Source organism: Falco naumanni, chromosome 12, assembly GCF_017639655.2.
Source record: "Falco naumanni isolate bFalNau1 chromosome 12, bFalNau1.pat, whole genome shotgun sequence".
Lineage (NCBI taxonomy): Eukaryota > Metazoa > Chordata > Aves > Falconiformes > Falconidae > Falco > Falco naumanni.
The window spans coordinates 20,597,564-20,617,494 of NC_054065.1; the positions used below are offsets into that span (position 1 = coordinate 20,597,564).

The 19,931-nt window shown below is 46.3% G+C and overlaps 1 protein-coding gene across 2 annotated transcripts in view; it reads right to left on the reverse strand.

Annotated features, from left to right (window-relative positions):
• The window catches only part of EML4 (EMAP like 4), a 162,774-nt gene extending 145,482 nt beyond the window's left edge, over positions 1-17,292 (reverse strand). Inside the window, exon 1 of one of the 2 annotated variants that reach the window (XM_040611569.1) lies at positions 16,954-17,292. In XM_040611569.1, the coding sequence (XP_040467503.1) occupies positions 16,954-16,978 (25 nt within the window). In that variant the 5' untranslated portion in view covers positions 16,979-17,292. Of the gene's footprint in view, positions 1-8,555; positions 8,596-16,953 lie in introns of those variants that run through there. The other variant, XM_040611570.1, reaches the window with a different exon arrangement.
• Between the last annotated feature and the right edge of the window lie 2,639 nt (positions 17,293-19,931).

Consider the following 19,931-nt stretch of genomic DNA (forward strand, 5'->3'; position numbering starts at 1 on the left):
CAACAAAAGCAGCAGCACCGGAAAGCACTTATGTACAACTGTGCGTTTGATTACAAAACCCTAGTTTCCTACTAATTATGTTGGCACATGTGGGTTCAAGAAATAGTCATAAGGCAGACATGATATACACTATGCATGTGGAACAGAAGACGCACAGCAAGAAATCATTAACTTTGCCACCATAAAATATAAAAATCATCTGTAAAAGGAGCAGAGAACCTTCAGTGATCTGATGTTGCACTTCTTTCTAGGCTTCCTGTTGTATGTGTATAATTGCTGCCATAAAAGTCCTTGGAAAAATGAGTCACACATCAAATAAAATAATCAAACCGTAATGATTAACAAAGTAGTGAAGCATCCCTTACAGTATAACAAAAAACCCCACCTCTTCTCCAATGTAAATACTTCTAAAATAAGATTATATGTTAGATATTACAAAAGCATAGCTCTATTTTGGAGAAACAAGTTGTGTCATACTTCCATAGTTAATTATTTTAAAATGCATTAACCATTCTGCAAACAAAAGAAAAAGAACCCAAAAATCCAAACATCAAAACCCCACAAATTTAAGAGCCTTCAGGAATGCCTGGAGTCTATTTTACCAACATCAACAAAACATTTTCTTAATTCACTAAACTGTCCTTAATAACAAGTACAAATCTACCCGCTTTCAGTGTTACACTGGCATGGAAAATAGTCTTCCTGATGCTTTTAGTACATAAACACACATGCAAAATTAGAAGAAGGGAAGAAGGGAAAGAAGAAAGCCTTATGGTTGCCATCATGTTGTTTAATAAGAAGGATGGTTCTTGTTAGAAGAGAACTTGTTAGAAGATCCTCGTTGGACTGAACAGCCAGTACCGTGCAGCAGCACCCTCCTGCTCTAAGCTCCCTGGAAGTGGCCCAGCCACACGTCAAGTTCTCAGAGCATCAACATGATTCAGTTTTCCATTTCAAGAATAAGAAGTTAAATGCTAAAACCTATTCTAACAGCTGCTTCCAGGAGACAGAAAATAGCTTCTATAATGCTGAAACCAAAGTCAGCATCTGAGGAGGGCACAGGTTAGAAAAAGGTTGACGTGACATAAAATAGCCTATGATAACTAAAAGGGCAGCAGGAGAACAAGGGGGGCATGTTGCATACCCCTAGATGTGGACAAACAGAACTATTTGCAGAGCAGGGCTGTGCTAGCCCTGCTGTCTGCATGCCCCAGCAGCCCCCAGATTTGAGGGATGGCTTTATTCTGTCACCACCACAGGGTCGGGGACACACGGTTGGGGATCCCAAGCCAGGGGCATCAACAGAAGTGCAGTCACCAGCTGGGGCTAGGGAATCCACGAGGTACCAGTCAGAGAAAGCACGGATGGCCTCCCCAGTTCACCATTCATGTATTTTTAATGTATAAAAATCAACTTTAAGTTGATGTCACCTCCACCATTCTCCCTAGTGCAGCAGCACTGCAAAGGAAGACCACAGTACCATATTTCTCTGCTGCAAAGTATACCAGCAGGATGACCAGCACCTTTCCCCACCTCCTCTTGGGGGATCAGAGTGCAGCTTCTAAAAACAGCAAAAATATTCAAGACCCACCTCAATAAACTTTCGGCAAAAAATTGAAAGTTCAATAGCAGTCAGTGAAAACCAGAAAACAGTATTTTCCAAGAAACGAAAGTTTAACACACAAACAAAGAAACAAAAAACCACATAGAACATCCATATAGATACTCAAGGGCCAGGGAGAGCAAGTTCTACAGAATTATATAGGGTTGGACAACCTAGGTATTTATCGTGAGGAGCACATGTTATGGCAGCCTAACACAACAGGAAGAGAGAGGGCATGCTCTGCAGAGCACTGCTCCAGCTTATCAGCATCCCTGTGACACTGCCCAGGGTAGACCAGGGTGGCTCCCACAGCCCCCGATTTAGAGGCCTTTCTTCCAGGGGCAGATATCTGCCTTTTCCTTCCCTACTACAATATGCTGCTTGTTCACAGCAAGCCATAACTGCACTTAATACCTGATGACTAACACTACCCCTGTTTCATGCAAGCACACTTAAGTCTCTGCTGTCACACCGCCCATCTCCAGCTTCCCTAGGCACTGCTCAGGAGCACATGTGCAGTGGGATTAGCAAACAGCTGCAGCGATGGTTTTCATCTTGAGCGAAGGGTTCTCCCCCAGATGGGTTACCCCAAACTCCAGTGGGGACCCAGCTCTGCCTCCCAGCAGGATGGTGCCCATGGGTAGCATGTGGCTTAAGGTCACCAACCAGCTACAGTCATCATGGAGCTTGGAGGAAAACACTGGATACAACACGTACTATGCACTGCACAGAAGAGGGGACACTAACACCTACACATCAAAGCCGATGAAACAGATGATTAAAATTGCTATGGAATGGTGATTTCTGCACCCCTGTTCCACAGCAGAGAATGATGCAGCTCAAAAGCAGAAGCCGGTACCCAAGGCTGTTCAGCCAGTACTGCCACTCAAGAGTCCAGAACATCCCAGGGAAATTAAGCTCATGAAGAAGAGTGAAGAGGGGCAACTCTTATGTGACATCAACCCTACCCATTTTTCTTCTAAAAATACATACACAGATCATAGGATAGTACAGAAGAGTTGTTTGCCAAATGTAGCTTCTTGTTCATCTTAGGCAAGTCACTACTTCCTTCTAGAAAAGATTTCTATCTTCTTTTACTTGCCCATTAGTTTAACTTTGATGGTATTTGAGTTTTAATCCATGTATGGTATGCAAGAGACTTGTAAATAGCAATATAGCAAAGAGGAAAAAAGCTACTTCAAAGCTAGCTTAAAGTTTTGCAAAACCAAAATATATACTGCAATGCATGGCATAATCAAGACCCGGTAATATTGAAAAGAAAATTATTTATAGTTTTTTTATAATTTATTTTTTTATAATTTATTTAATTATAAATAAAAATATTTATTAATCATACATAAAGTACCTGAAAGTAGGGCTATATAACATAATAGAAATGTTTCAACTGAAGAATGAGATTATAGGAATACTTTGTAACGATTTTACGCAGTTTCTGTAGAAGTCAAAAAGCCCTGTAGCAGATGATGCTGAAACTGTAAGATATTACCAGGTCCAGAACAAACTCTAACAGCATTCTTTGAGATGTTCAGTTAGGAGCTAGAAAAGGTCAGACTTCAGGCCCTTTAAATAAAACCAGGGTGTGTGTATACATGCACACACCAGAGTCTGGAAATTTAGTTCTAGAAACAAAACCCATTCAAAATATATCTGTTTAAATTAACTTCAACTAAAGGCTGAAAGGCAGATGGAAGTGACCCTATCAAACACAAATCTGCACATAGCAATAAATACACGTTATATGCTGCAAACACTCTGTGCATGCTTTCTTGTCAATTCCCTTTTGCTTTCTTGCAATTCCCTTTGTCGTTTTATCTATAGCTTTGAAAAAACGTCCCTCTGTGGTCTATAAAAAGCAAACAGCAAATGTTGCCATTAATTCACAAAACCAACAGCCAAGTTAAAGCCCTTCTGCTGGTAAAGCAGCTACAGCTATAGAAACAGGAAATTGAAATTTCTAGTGCAAATAATTACGTAAATGCAGATAATTAAAAGCATATTAGCAAATACACCTACACACACACCTCTATTACTTAGCCAGGCAATAACCAACCCGATATCCAGAGAGCACACAAACACCTGTTCTCATTTTCATATTTCTGAAGGTTTCAGATCACTGTATTTAGGTATGCTGGGGGGGTAGAAGGGAGGATGACCAAGTCAGTCAAGTCCTACCTGGCGTTCAGACCACCTTCCCTCTTTACTCTTCCCCAGCCCCCACCCCGCACGGGCAAGGCTCGGGGCAGCGGAGCCATGCTCAGCGCCACTGGGGCCAGCAGGGACAGGAGAGGCCACCAGGCTGCAGGAGGACAAGGACAGAAGCAGGGTCTTCTGCAGGGCAGGGACACAGAAAGTGAAATCTGCAGCATCAGCACTAACAGGACATTTTTTGGTTTTATTATTCTGGACTTCAGCACAGCCAGAATTTCAAACGCATAGTTTACAACCCATAAATATGTTAAAGGACAGATTTTTAACTCTTGGTGGCCCAGCCTTGCAGTACCACTTAAAATAGGAAGATCTGACAAATAAATAGGAGGAAACAGATGGGTATCAATGGTCCGAGCCCCCTGTAACAGCAACAGGAAAAAATGCTGAGCAATCCCTGGGGAGGGGCTGCTGCGCGTTCGTACTTTGTCCAGAGACACTCTCTTGCTCAACGCACTGAGCAACTTCCTCCCTCTCACAAAACAATTCCTTGCCGGTCCCAGGCGAACACCCCGGGTCCGGAGCAGACACGTACAGCAGCACTCACCCAGCAGCCCAGAGCCTCCACACGCACAGCTCCAGCCACACTCCGGGACAGGTCACGTACGAGGCTTTCCACAGGTACACAGAAAGAGATGCTGCTTGCTACTTGCACAGTTCGCCGTCTTCACATCCACGTGTTCTGCAATACCTTCACACAGTATTAAACAGCTTACATTCTTCATGCTTGAGTCCAATGGCCACTTCAACGCTTGACTATTAAAATTCCAATTAAACACTCTACACAGCTACAAACACTTTTGCAGCAGAACCACAAGCTCGGTGCACACACACAAAAGGAATGATCAAAAATCTGTTCAAGGCTCGGATGACTTGATGTTAAAAAAGACCTCTCATCGCAGTTCAGACAATAGGATGCCAGCTGAAATCCCGCCCAATAACATACAACTCGCTGACAAATTATCCCAATGAAAAAGCAACCTGTGTTTACTAATGCAAACCAAGATACGCAACTCAGAAGAAACCATTCTGCAATACACCAAGATCAGAGATCGGTAACAACTGCCAATCCGATGCACCAAAGTTACTGTGGCAATACATTTACAGACCCTGCACATTTATTTCATTTTCCTGCCAGCATCCTCAGCACTTCTTCAAGGTTCACAAGTGCCTTTTGTGGGTTCCGCTGCAGAAGGACCGCAGCATCTCCTATGAATTCCAGCCAGCCTCCACCCTGGTTCTCACGGGGCTGGAATTCAGCTTCCAACAGGGACACAAAGCAACACAGCCACCTGGACCACAGCTCTAAGCTCTTCCTTGGGGAAAGGGTCAGCAGTTTTACTGTGAAAGGGCACACAGAACCAGGTAAGTGGAAACTAGCACGTTGATGTCATACATCACATTGCTGGCCTGGCACAGACAAAGAAACAGAAAAGCCAAGTAGGGTTAGGATTCCGGTAGGAAATAGTTTTTTAAATAGAGGTTTTAGTAGGCTGTTTACAGATGCACCAAAGCACAGGATCTAATTTCTCTACTTGAACAGCAACAGCGAAAAGCAGAACCACACGTCAAGTTTATCTTTAAAAAAAAAAACTGTCCAAAACACACGCAGAGTCATTGCAAGACCCACAGTGACAAAGCTGTTTGTCTGCAAGCCCAGAAGGGCACACAACAGCGTCACAAGAGCTACCCCCTCTCACAGGTGGGATTCCTGCACATATTAAATCTAAAGATATGGAGGTGTCATGCTCAAAAGACCAGGACAGGAGGGTTCTTTTTCCTCTTGTGCCATACACACTATGTACTTAACAGTTCTAAAGAAGTAATTGATGCAGATTACCTGGAATATTTAACTCCCTTCACCTGCATCAGCATCTTTCCCACTTCCTCTCTCCAACGCTAGCACATATAACCAGTCAGACTTTGATTACCCTAAAGTCTTTAAGCAACTCACTGGGTGTATCTGCACTCTTACAACTAAAAACAGGTACTTTCCATACAATGCATCTTAAAACAAAAGCTTGCGTCCACAACATTATTTAAATAACTAATACTTATTAACATATACAGATCTGGCATCTAAAAATGAAAAACTGAAGTCTATTTTAGATTTAAATTTGTTACTGGATGAGGCTTTAAGCAACCTGATCTAGTGCAAGGTGTCCCTGCCCGTGGCAGGGGGGTTGAAACTTGATGATCTTCAAGGTCCCTTCCAACCCAAACCATTCTAGGATTAAACAGTAACTTCTAATATGTACTTTTCCACATCATGAATAAAATCAGATTGTTTTTCAGTTCTTGGCTGCGGTTGTTCTAAACATCAGAGTTTATAAATTTGCAGACTGCAAGCCCTGATCTATTTCCTTTACACTAAATCAGCTGTCATGGAAAAGCTTGAGGCCTGATGTTAATCCCACACAAAAATTACTTGGATTCTCTGCACTTTGGAAGTTTTCAAATCAAATGTGTATCAATTTGTAACATAATTACTGACTGAGGTGCTGGGTAGATTCTGGAGATGCCCCACCTGAGGCTCTGTCCCACTTGGGGTCTGCAATCATTTCCTACCAAGCCCACCACAGGATGAGACCAGAGCTCCTGACCCAGCAGTTCCCAACTCCCTCACACACAAGAGAACTGGGCTGATTAATTTCTGTATCCTTGTTCCTCCATGGTACTGCAGTCCCACACCATGACACTCCTTAGCTTACGATCCACAGGGCATCCCAGCCACCCAGCCGGACTGGTCCCACTTGGTGAGCACGTTCACCTCCAGAACTGAAGAGGCACACCAGCAGTAATAGATATGGATACACACCTATTCAACACTTGCATCTGACCACCAATTTGTGCTAGCAAAGAGCACAGGAATGGTGCCATACTGCATTTCTCATGGAACACTAGTAAGCCAGATCAAGTACTAAAAAAAAGAAAAAGTTTTTGCCCAAGAATCTGATTTGCTTATGGTTTTCTACTACTATACCCAATACCCATTTTCCTCTATGTTTAACAGGAAAACAAGCAATTTCCTTTTTAAAGCTACTCTGAAAATCTCAAATCTCCTACCTCTTCGTTTAAAGCCACCAAACACTCACAGCTACAGCTTCCAATCACTTCACAATACCAATCATATGTGGATGTTCACAGGATTTTAAAAATCAAACAGAACTGAAAGAAGTATAAATGAAGGCTAAATACTCTACCTTGGGGAAAAAAAGATTTTAAAAGCCCAACCAGAAACAAACCAACAATACAAATTGGAGGACACAGCTCTGCTAGATTACCAAAGCCAGAAAACACAGGTTTAGTTACAGAATTAAAGAATATTATGCTGCTAGGCAGAACCTGAAGTCATGAGGAATTATATGAATACCTGTATTACCCTGCCTTACTGGATCTGTCCTCATCACCACTCCCCACACTACACGTTCAGTCTACCACTTTCACCATAAACCCTGCACCAACACGGTGTCTTTTTGCAGTTGCTACTCCCTCTAACCTGGCCTGTCCGAAATAGAGTCCTCAGCCACGTCAGCTACAGCAGATTTCTGGTACCGGGTGAGAAACAAAAGGAAAACAAGCCGGGAGGGATGCTGCAGAAAATACATGTATCCCTCGGGAAGCTTTCTGGAAAACAAACACATGTACCAAACTCAGAACAAGATTTCAAGTATTTTTTAGCTTCAGGCTAAACACTTGCCCAAGCTACAGTAGTTTTGCAGATCCAGCCTATTAAAAAGACGTTAAAACAATGTAAAATAAAAGTGTTAACAGATACAGCATCTCCCCTAACACATTTTTAATTCAAAAATAATACTTTAAGAAAACCACATTTACATCAGGAATACCATCATCAAGTCTACAGTGGCTAAATAAATGGCCTTACTACTCTGGTTCTTTACGGTAAAGAATAAACTCAAATAAATCAAGCTCCTAAGCATTTCACTGTGTCTACTTCCAAAAGCAACTTACATATTCACAGTAATTATACATTCACTCCTCTACTGAGGATTCACTTCAAGAACTGGGGCAGGCAAAAAACCAAGCAGGCTGTTAGCACGGTCACAGCCTAACTGCTACCTTACCCCATCCTAACCAAGCCTTCACCCCTCTGGGCATCTTCAAGAAAATACAATGGTCACAGATTATAGAAAATACAGCAACAAATCCAAATCTGGGGAACAGCACTGCCAACAAGTCATCTTTCTTAAATACATCAGATCATTTTCATGGAAAAACACCATCCCACATGTTAAGCATTCAGAAAACGGGCACGCAGAAATCCTCCCCATCACCTATCCCGCTGCATGCCGAGACTAAAACCATCTCACAGCAGCGCTTATTGCAGCTATTGCAAACCTGCCAACAGGACTCTGAGCTCTTTCATGCTTATCCTATTAGAAAAAAAAAAAAAAGTTTGGGCTGCTGGTTATTATTGTCCCCCTTGCCTCATGACTTTAACGGACACATTCAGAGTTCAGAGAGCAAGCATGACAGCCACACAAACCACCGATTTCCTGCTAGATCCCTCTGATGGCATTTGCACAGTACATGCTGGGAGAGCAGGCGACAGCAGTTCAATGCAGGATTTCATAGCTAAACAAAGTTGTAATTTTCTCCTTGTTAAGAGTTCTTGTTTAAAAAAAGTCAAGTGATACTATGCAGACGTAAGTATCGCCACGTCTCTGAATCTTGCAACTGAAAAAGTTTAATTTACAGTTCCTACCACTCAAGGTTCCTTCTTTCCACATCTCTCTTTGGAGACACCAAGCAGCACATTTTTAGGTACGCTCTCCTGAAATTCCATTCAGTCAAACTGCATCCAAAAAAAAACCCCAAACCGTCACAGTTCTAACACACATTAACACATCTGAAGTGGACTTTGCTCCCAGGGAAGCCCAGATGTACACGTGGAGCACTCATCTCAGAACTGCTCCAACTCAAAAGCATGATTTCACCACACCTACATCACACTAGAAATGTACGAGAAAATCTCTAACAGCAACACTTCTCTTTCCATTCCACACAGTCAGGTTTCCAGTATCCACTGCTCCTGGAAAGGAATTCGGTCAGCCGTGCCCTACCTAAAGGATTACGTCTACAATCCAAAGCCACTCCAAAGTCTGTCTATTAGTTGTAAAAGCCAGAGGTATACTGTAAGATGTATAATAAAAAGTCTAAAAGAACGGGTTAGTTTGGGGAGGTGACGTCCATCCTCAAAAACGGAACCTGCAAGACCAGGCTTTATTCTGCCATTCTTAAAACGGAACTTGCCACTGAAACTCAGAGGTCTAATTAACTCAAGATCCATATAACACACACAACAGGAAACCTCCTGAGAAAATGGCATGGTCTGCTTGTGGTCTTGAATAAGGGGGAAGGAAGCAAACTACAGCCCATCCTACTGCTGTTGTTCTGCACAGCGCTGGGCGCAAAGCTTGTCAGAACCCTGACGTAAAAGCGACATTTTCCTTTTGTTCTCAAAAGAGGAAAAAATGTAACATACAATAAACCGTAAGCAAGCTAATAGTTCTACCATTCATTTTATGTATATTTGGGATTGCTAATTTAGCCATCACGCATGTGAGGGCTTGCTTACCTCAGCTGCTGACTGAAATCAAGCATTTTAAACCCGTTTCTACTACCCTCATGTCATAATTTCATTAAAAACCATAAAAAGTGATGAAATCATTACCTCTTGTGTTTGGACAGCAACGATAAATTTCTCTTGTTAATAGCCATTTTCTTGTTTTTGTGTCCTCAACTCAGAATAAAGAAATCCAACTCTTCTGTCTTTAAAATTATAAAGTTCTCATGAAAAAGTATTTTCATTTACTTTAGCTAAACCACATTTCTAGGCCTAACTAATTTACAGCGTCCCTGTAGGGAGCCAAATCTGGGGCTTAGAAGCATTTGTGACTTTAATTTATCCACTGGGTTTCAAACTCCCAATTTTCCCAGAGGATTACGAAAGCCTGCCAATTTAGCTTGATGCATTAAAACTGTTTACACAAATCCAAAATACATTCAAACATAAAACAGTTTGGTTTCAGTGCCCCCCCCCCCCCCTTTTTTTTTTTAAAGCCCAAAGAAACTGGCAGGAGAAGTGGGAACTGACTCCAGGCTGGAGCACTGCGTTCACAGCCACAAGCTGAGTTTCAGTGAAACAAGACAGGATCAGGCGAGAGACAACAATAAGTATTTCTCTTTAATTTAATACAACATCTGAAATCCAAGGTAGCTGTACCTCTCCAAAATATTTAACTGTTTATAGAGCACAGCTGTGTTGCTTCCACTCTTGTCCCTTCCACTGCACTTGTATTATGCATGTCACTCATGTACAAACAGCCCCAGAAAGCTAAAGAAAATATATTTAAATACAAAAAGACTACTTCTACAGTAAGACAAATTTGCACTGAAAAGTGTCTGGCCTGAAAGCTGTGAGAGCACACAATCCACATCACTAAATGGGGCAGAAAGGCAGCGTAGACCATCAACCAAAGAAAGAAACTGGATTCTCCAACTTGCTAAAAAAAAAAAAAAAAGTTGTCCTTCCCAAGGAACAGTACTGTCATGCAAAGTCGAGCAGTACAGACATTAAAAAGTCAGGAGAGTAATTGTGAAACCAGCAGTTAAAAGATCAAGACACAGCTATATTTAGTAAACATTAGGCTGAAACTATTGATGATGAGCAGAAGAGACAACTGAGAGGCAAAACAATCAAAAACCTAATAAAAAAACCTAGTTTTTCCAACCCAGTAAGAAGTCTTAGAGCAGAAAGCTTAAGAAGATTGCAGTACTCACTGATGGTATGTACTATTTACAACACGGAGCAAAAAGAAAAAAAATAATAATTAAAAAAGGGGAGGGGGGCAATACCAGAAGAGAAAAAACATTCTGGATGTTCCAAGATTTAGCAATAAGCTCAGGCCTTTAATGACTGTGGTGTCTCTCTCTTCACATCCCACCCCACATACAGCACCACCCATTTACTTCCACTGTCTGAACTATCGGCTCAGGCTGCAAACTGCCCCGTGAGCACAGCCTTCCTACATCTGAGTTCATGTCTGTTTCCTGAAGTCGACCCAAAACTCTCAAGAAGAGCTTGCACCTCACCACGTGGTGTTTCCAGGTACCCATCCTTCAGCACCCAATGACAGAAAAGCCTAGAAAACCAAAATTCTGTATCCGTTTCAACAAGCAGATGAAAGCAAACAATTCCTCTTTAAACTGTTGGTGCCTGTGCTCACTTGTTTACAGAGAGGAAAAACGAGGCAAGCAGTGGCTTCACCTGAGCTCGTAACTAACTATAAAAATATTACTTGGAAAGGAAAGTAGGGAAGCTTTTGAGTTGTTGTTTATCAGGTGATTCTCATCTCCCGAACGGGAGCACGTTCCTACTAGAAATGCTCAACACCAGCAAGAGCAGAGACTTGCACTGTCATCATACATGCCACGTGCTATAAAATTAATTATGCTCTAGCGCCCTTCCTATTACATTATGTGTGGGTAAAGCAGGAATAACATTCTTGGCCTTAAAATTACATTCATTAAGGATTAGATTTAGCAAGGACCTAAACAGAGAAGGGAAAATAAACCTCGGTAATTGACAGAAACCACACCAAGAAGGGAAGCTGCTACTCTGCGGAGCAAGGAGTGACATAGAGCTGTCCCTGTATGTTACTAACAGCACAATTAGCAACATAATGCTGCTTACAAAACAAAACCATGCTTCAGAGGGCTTGTAAGAGCACTGCTCTTCACCAGTTTTTTTCCCTCTTACATGCTTCACAATATGAAGCACAGAAGAAAAAATATCCTTTCAGAGTAGGATCTTCAGGCAAGAGAAAATTGTGTCAAATAACTGTACTTCCCATATCAAAAATATTCAGTTAAAGAGTATGAAAAACACACTGTGAGGCCAAAAATTCTTCTCAGCATCCCAGGCATTAAAAGCCTTTCTAGAGGACTAAGAAGCGAGTCTCTCTAATAGAGAATGCTGTGTTTGTGATTCTGTTTCTTTTTTTGTTTTTAAAAGTGAGAGTGTTACTCACAACCAGGCCAAATATTGTCAATTGCTCTGTGCAAAAAAAAAAAAAAAAAAAAAAGATTCTTTTGTAAATACACGATCCTTTGGTTCTCAGCTGGCTACAGAGCAAAGGGTTCCTCCTCGCTGCCCGTTAAGTAGAGACCCCTGCAGCAAAAGGTGGGCCACCGCCGAGTTTCTAAAGCAAACAGCCTGTTCTCCTTGCTGCTGTAGTTTAATCATCCCTGGCACCAACCAAGGCCATCCTTCTCAGGCAAGAGAGACTGACATCCTGCCAAAGTTTTTATTTTTCAGAAGACCAGCACACTGACAATAGCACACAGCAACCCCACGAGCAGCGCCCCGCAGACCGAGCTGAACTGGCCCTGGCGATGAGCAATCGCTCCGCAGCACCACTGCCGCTTCTGCAGTCTAGACGGGCAACCATAAAACTTCACATTCTAGCCCAAATAAATGACAAATACCCCAGCTTGCTGTAGCCAGTCATTCCACATGCTCGCATTTCTCGGTACTGAACCCAGCCAGAGATGAATCATGATGCACACATGCTCCCCAGGCTCCCAGCACCACCAGCTCCTCAGCTCCAGCTCCCCTGGCCCCTCCAGCGTACCTGCCCGCCCATCGCCGGGGGCTCCCGAGGAGACCACTGACTGGGGTTTAGCACAGCCATGGGGGGGCTCAACAGGCTCTGCTGGCTCTTCCAGCGCAGAGCAGCAGCCCGCACCCACATCGCCTCCCCAGCAGCTACACGATGCAGACCAGACACACCTGTGGAACAGGAACTTTTCCCAACAACTTTTATACAATATGTAGTAAAAGAAACGGGGGAGAGGGGAATAATTAGGAACTGACCCACATGCCACCCCTCCAGTAAGTAGCTGGTACATATGCTGCAGTTAGCAGTAGTACATATACAGTGACAGAACAGTATGTAGATCCTACATACAATGAAAAAATGATTCTTTTATTATTTCTCCAGTTCTTCCTCCAATAACATCAACAACAGAGCAAAACACTGGTCTCCAATTAGTCATTACAGCTCTCTCCTTTGTCTTCTGCTTCTCTGAAAAAAAAATGCATAAGCTCAACTACTCTTTAAAAAAAACAACCTAAATTACTCTGCTTGCCCAAGACCTCAAGAGAAGATTGATTTTGTTTTTTCCATGAAAATATTTTCAATCATAAGAGAATTTTTCAGTAAAGACTACTTATAAGCTTCAGGACGTCCTGCACAGCTGCACAAAAACCACAGCTAGAACTCAGAAATTGAGACTTCATTTATTTTTATGAGTTATTATTGTGCCACAGACCTCATCGCTGGAGAGAGTTCTATTGAAATGCTTTATACCATGTTATCATCATACGCTGGTGACAAACTTGGAAACGGTTGTAGTCATTTTTTAACATAATCTGATGAATGCTTCCATATCTTTGTTTACAATGAGTTATTGTTGCAGAACTCAATTAGCAGAGGCAGGGAAAACAATGCAACAGCTAAAAGCAATGGAAAACTGTCCACCAAGGAGCACCCCTCACCAGCCCCAGGCAGCCAGTCACAGCTTACTCTTCATCAGCCTAAACCTAGTAGATCTCATACCTTAGCCAATCAACCTTACAGAAAGTGAGATAAACAAACAGGGCCACCTAAGAGCTGCCAACACCACACACTGCCACCATCCCACCTACCCCCAGCTGAGGACTCCTACCACTTCTCTCCCCCTGCCCCGCACACTTCTCGTACCCTCTAAAAAGCCAATTTAGGCAGAAAACCACGGAAACAGCTGGGGCGGGCAGGAAGGCTGTAAACCGATATACTCCACAATGACACGTAAAAATCAAAATTACTGTTTGCAAAACCATTGGTCTTCTACAGTCTTGCAGCCCTCTGATGGGCATCTCCGAACCAGCTGACCACGGGCTCACGAGCAGCAGTGTGAGGGTGGAAATGATACAGGGCAGTAGCGCAGCACAAAGGGAGAGGGCTACAGCGGGACGACCCTTACCGGCAGCCTTGGCTGTACTATGTCCCACATGGGCTTTCTGGTTAGCCTGCCCTTTTTTTTTTTTTTGTGGGGGTTTGGTGGGGTTTTTTTGGTAGAACTCTAAGCTTGATTCCTTTGGTAGAATTAACAGTGTTTTCTTTTCCCTGAAGATGCTGCCGCGAGAGAATTTGGCAGAGCCAGAGCCAGACACCCATGCTGTGCTCCTGTCTCGGCAAAGGCGCAAGGCAGGAGCCTAGGTGCTCCGTCCAAGTTCCTGGGCCTCTTGTTCCCATCCAGAAGCACACTCTTTCACTCCGAGGGATGCATCTGAAAAAGCAGCTGGCCAAAATCCATTGAGACCTCTGACAATAGTCGCGTGGGGAATGCTCAAATGTAAGGTACGACTCTCCTACTTGGGGCAAATAAATGCTGGTGGTGATATTCACTTTGCTGCTGGTGATACTCAAAAAGATACTGAAGTCCCAGCAAATGTGAAATAACTCTGTTTTATCAAAAAAGTAAATCAACAACTATTTAAGCTGTACAAGTTAACTCATAATACACAGATACTTTTTTACTGTATACAGTAGTTGCATACTCTTGAGTGCTGCATAAGCATTTACTAAACCAATAACCAAAACAATTTTCTAAATTACATATATAATAGTTTCTTTCATCTTTTTATTCTCATAAAAATTTCAGTGTGGAAGCCAAAAGAAAACAGCTGCGTAAAGTATTTTCAACTGCAAGACATGTAAGAAGGTATTTCTGCCTGTGCTGGAGGGCACAATCTGTAATAACATTTTGCCTTCCAGATAATGACAGGAGGCATTAAAAGGACAACTTGCTCTCTAATAAGCTCGCTTGACTGGCTGAGCATGCACATACACAGATAGCACAGTTTTGCCAACAATAATTTCAATTAATTTTTACATTTCATTCTAAATTACATTAATTTATGGCCTTCCTAAAAGACACTTAGCAGACAGCTAATTAAATTCAAGCCATTAGATTTTAATTAGAGATGTTTAAAAAAAAAAAATTATCTCAGAACAATTCACACACCGTCGTGGACAGACACTACAGGCTCGTTAGCAGCTAGAGCAACCAACAAGTGATTATAAATACAAAGAGGACTAAGCAAAACGATTCAAACCTGAGAACAAGAAAGTCGTGTACTTCAAAGCCACGGATTCTGGGAATGCCCTCCCCTCAGCCCAAGCCCAGAAAACCACTGCGCATCAGTGCTCGCCATAAAAGCAAAATCAAAGGCCAACTAACAGTGAATATCACGATACACAGTTCAAAAGGTTGAGCTGAGCTTAATCCTCATTAAATTCTAATAAAACCACGGTGCCTTCCTGACCAAACAGTGAAACAAATTAAAGGCCCAGATGGAGCCTCCCTTAATAAGGCCAGCGGGATGCTCCGAAGCGCCCATCACCCCTCCATCCCTGCACCAGCGCAAGGTGCTGGGCCACCCGGCCAGCCCACGCCATCGCTCAGGGAGCAAGCTCCTCACAGGAGAAATGATGCTTTATTATTTCAAAATAATTAGGGTTTTTTTCCACTTCCAACAGAAAACAGTTATTCTAAACATCCACCTCAGCGGGGCAAATACTCCGGGCGTTAAAAGCAATATCGGCGCCCTTTGATTCGGTGATCAGTTCCGCTACTGGGTAAAGAGGTTCATTAATATTAACCGTGGCACATTTGCATCTGTCACCCACAGGCACAAGCTCCCCTCTGAAAACCGGGCACAGAACCCCTACAATTCCTCCCTGTGTCGCTTTTTGATTGTCGGATATTAAATGACCGTGGAAGTTACTTAAGCAAGGAGAGTGTGTCAGGCAAAGAGCCAAACTACCAAAGCGTACTGTTAATTACGGTGCGCCAGTTTGGCTTGGACAGGTGCCCAAAATGCTGGAGTTGACATTTTGAAAACCTGAAAGGTTAGGATCACGCTCGCCAGTATTTAAACGAGTCAATTTTTCCAGAAATTTGAGAACTATTCGCTATTATTACAGATTTCACAGGAGTGCCGTAAAAATAAATTAATCTGATTTTTAGAGTCACGGATTTCTTCTGCTAGGGGAGAGGGCGCGCGGCGGATCGCGCAGCGGCTGCGGAGCGCTGGGAGCGCGCGGCCGGCGGGGGAGGCGCGCAGGTAGGCACGCGCGCAGCGCCCGGGCACGCTGTCATCTGCGGAACATACGCCGGAACGCGCGGGCTATGCAGCCCCGGCATCTGGCGACACTTGCGGCTCACGCTTTTGATCGGGACGCGCCGCGCAGCCCGTCCTCCGCATCATTCAGAAAGTGGGCTGCGAGGTAATTCTGCCTAAAGAAACCGCTGACAATTTGCCGCAGCCTGCCGCCGCAGAACTGCGGAGAACGCAGCCCGGCCGTTTTCTGGGAACACTGGGATAAACAAGCAGTAAGTGTTTGCGATCCCCCCACAGCTGCAGGCAGAGGCGCCTGACGCCGCGGGGGCCGGGAGGGCTCCCCGGGCACACGGACGGATGCGCGGCCACCGGGAAGGCGCTGCTCCCCCGCCGCTCCGCACTTCCGCGGCGGGCGGGCACGGCGGGGGGACACGAGCCCAGCCCCGCCGCTCCCCGCCGCCGGGGCGCTCCCGGGGCTCCGCCGCTGCGGCACCCGGGCCCGCTGCGCCCGCCCGCCCCCGCAGCCAGAGGGGAAAAGGGAAAACGCGACAATAATTTCAAAATAAAATTTAAAAGCACCAACGAAAAGCAACAGCCCAAGCAACTAACTCCGGGGAAGCGCAAGCCCACGGCGAGGAAAGAACAAAGGAGGCAAGTGCAGCCGGAGCGCTCGCAACAGATGGTTTGAAGCTGACCAGATTCCGCACTGGCATCCCCTCCCCTCCCCGCCCGCCGCCGCACGGGCGGCGTTTGCGCGCACCGGCCCGGCCGGCACCGCGTCCCCGGGCAGCCCCGGCGGCACGGCGCGGCACGGCTCGGAACGGCCCGGACCCCCCGCCGGCCGCAGGTGCGCGCCCCGCGCAGCCCCCGGCACGCCGCCCCGTCCCGTCCCGTCCCGCCCGCTCCCCTCACGCTTCCCGCCGCCGCTTACCCAAACTCCCGGCGAAACCGTCCATTTTGCGGGGGGGGAGACCGGCGCCGCAGCCCGAGGCGAAGCCGCCGACGCCGGCCGGGACAGGTTCATTCACCCGCGGCGAGGCGGCAGGCGGCAGCGCCGCAGCCCGGCGCTCATGAGCCGCCCGGGGCAGCGGCGGCGGCAGCTCCCCGCGCTCGGCGGCGGCGGCAGGAGGCGGCTCCGGCGGCTGCTCCTCCTCCACCTCCCGCTGCTGCTGCTGCTGCTGCGGGGCCGGCGGCGGCGCTGCCCGGCTCCGTCCCTGCGCCGCGACCCCAGCACAGCCGCTAGTGCCGAGCTCCTCCCGCCGCCGCCAGCGCCGCCCCAGCGCCCCGTGCTGTCGTGCTTCCGACTCCGCCCGCGCTGGCACCCGCCGCTTCCCCCGCGGGCGGCCCGGCCCCGGACCTGGCCCCGGCCCCGCCGGCGGGCAGCCCCCGGCCCGCAGCTCCCAGCGGGGGCGCGGCGTGCGAAAGGCCCCCGGGGCGGGGGGCGCTGAGCGCAGCTTTCGGCCGGGGGCGCCGGTGCCGGTCCCGCTCCTCACCCGCGGGCACCACGCTTGGTTTGCGCCCTGGAGCCGCTACGCGGGGCAGCTTGCGGGAGGGTTAATGGGGCGGCTTAATATAATGATCCCAGCCCTCACACCGGAGAGGTGCTTCTATTAACGCACGAACGTTGGGTCACGCTAGTTTGGGGAAGCTGCCCCTGCTTAACGCCGAGCCAGAGGAACTGTCAGTTCCGCACCCTCGGGCTGCTCGGAGCCGCGTACCGGCGCTCTCCCGCCACCAGCCACCCGGCTGCCTCCTGCAACTGCCAGCCATGTGCTTGATGACGAGGGAAAAGAGAAAGTAGAACCAGAAATTCAAGTCAGCCATGCTGCCTACCACCTCATGCCTCAGCCGAGAGCGTTTCGCGTGTTAGGCAACACCACCAAGTTTTGCGACGCATTGCTTTTCTCCCTGGTCAGGAAAACCTGCGTCCCCATTGCAACACCCTGCCCTGCTGCGAGCACTTCCCTGCAACGCGCTCAAGTGCTGGTGCTGTGGCTGCACAGACAGACGGGCCATCGCCTCCCCAGCACGGCCCTGGCACTTGCGGCTGGGCTGGGCTGGCCCTGGCTGGGCACCAGGTGCCCACCGAAGTGGCTCTGTCACTCCCCAACTCAGCCCAGCAGGGGAGAGAAAATACATCAAAAGGCTTATGGGTCGAGGTAAGGGCAGGGGGATCACTCAGCAATTACTGTCACACACAAAACAGATCCAGCTTGGGGAAAATGAGTTTATTAGCATCCAAATCAGAAAAAAACACATTCCACCCCTCCCTTCTTCCTGGGCTTAACTTAATTCCTGATTTCTTTGCATCTTCCCTGAGTGGCACAGGGGGACAGGGAATGCCGGGTGAGGTCAGTTCATCACACATCATTCCTGCTGCTCCTTCCTCCTCACACTCTTCCCCTCTCCAGTGTGGGTCCCTCCCACGCAGTGCCGACCTTCAGGAGCAGCGTGTGTCCACCCCTCTCCATGGGGCCACGGGTGGGCTCCACCGCGGGCTGCCGGGGCATCTCTGCGCCGGTGCCTGGAGCCCCTCCTGCCCCCCATCCTGCACTGACCTGGGGGGCTGCAGAGCGGTTGCTCTCACACTGGCACAGATTATCTTTTTTTTTTTTCTGGTATCCCAGAGGCACTACCACTGTCACAGATGGGCTCGGCCTCAGCCAGCAGTGGGTCCATCTTGGAGCCAGCTGGCATTGGCCCCTTTGGACATGGGGGGAAGCTTCTGGCATCTTCTCACAGAAGCCACCCCTGCAGCCCCCTCCGTTACCAAAACCTCGCCATGCAAACCCACTACAGCAGCCACGTCCTCTAATGACTGTGGACGTTGTTGAACAGGAGTGGGGAGAAATGTGGTGCTGGAGAGCAGCACAGACCTGATGCAGCACACACTTCCCCAGCACCTTCCATCTGCTTAGGCAAAAGTGTCATTATCTTGCTGATGTGCAATATAAAATAACCCAGAGGGGTTTATCCTTGCTCACGTTAGAGGAAAATGCCTTGAAATTTTTCATCAAAACCTAATCTCCACCAGATTTTCCAGAAAATTTTACTGAACATCTGCCACAGCAATGAATGTGAGTGTGGCTGCCTGCAAACTACATAAATAATCTGTCTTCGTACATCCTGTAGTCTTGTCAAAAGAGATGCCTTTCAATCAATCTGCTATAAATGGGACATCATTAGCCACTAAGTTCTGGCCTTAATTACTAGCAGGTATTAGACTTCCTATCAGCTCATGGGGTCTGTTGCTGTAGGATGGCTCTGTATAGACTTCCATGGTCTTTTAGCTACTGCAAATAAGTGCTGCAGTCAGTCCAGTAAAAATTCCCTTTTAAATGCTTCATTTTACAAACAAAAGCAAGAACAACAAGGCACTACACCTCCAGTCCTATCTCTCCACTCCCCATTTATTACTTGCCTCAGGCCAGGTTTTCAAGATGCTTAAAGCTTTGGGAGTACAGAGAGAAATTTCCTCCAGCTAGGAAAACTGCCCTGGGATTTCTAAGCCTGTGGACAGTTTCCTTGAAAAAAGGGCCCCTTCCCCCTGAGGCAGAGCCTTATGTAAATTTTTCAGGTGGAACTTGTGTGCTGTTTTGTAAAACAAACAAAAAACCAACCAAACAAAAAGCATGCCCAGCTGTGCCTTTTGCTCTCAGCAGGGCGGTCCTTCAGGCACAGCAGTGACGGAGTTACTGCAAACATCCTCACGTTTCTAAGTGTTGCCTCTATTTTATAGACTGAAAACTGAGGCACAAAGGTAAAGATGACAGCATGAATCCTTATCTAGATGTTTAATTCCTACTGAAATTGGTTAGGAGGTGAATGAATACCTTCGATTATCTGTGTCACGCAGAGCCAGAAGTGCATAAAAAGTTAGAGCTGCAAAAAGCGCTAGTTCTCTGTAAT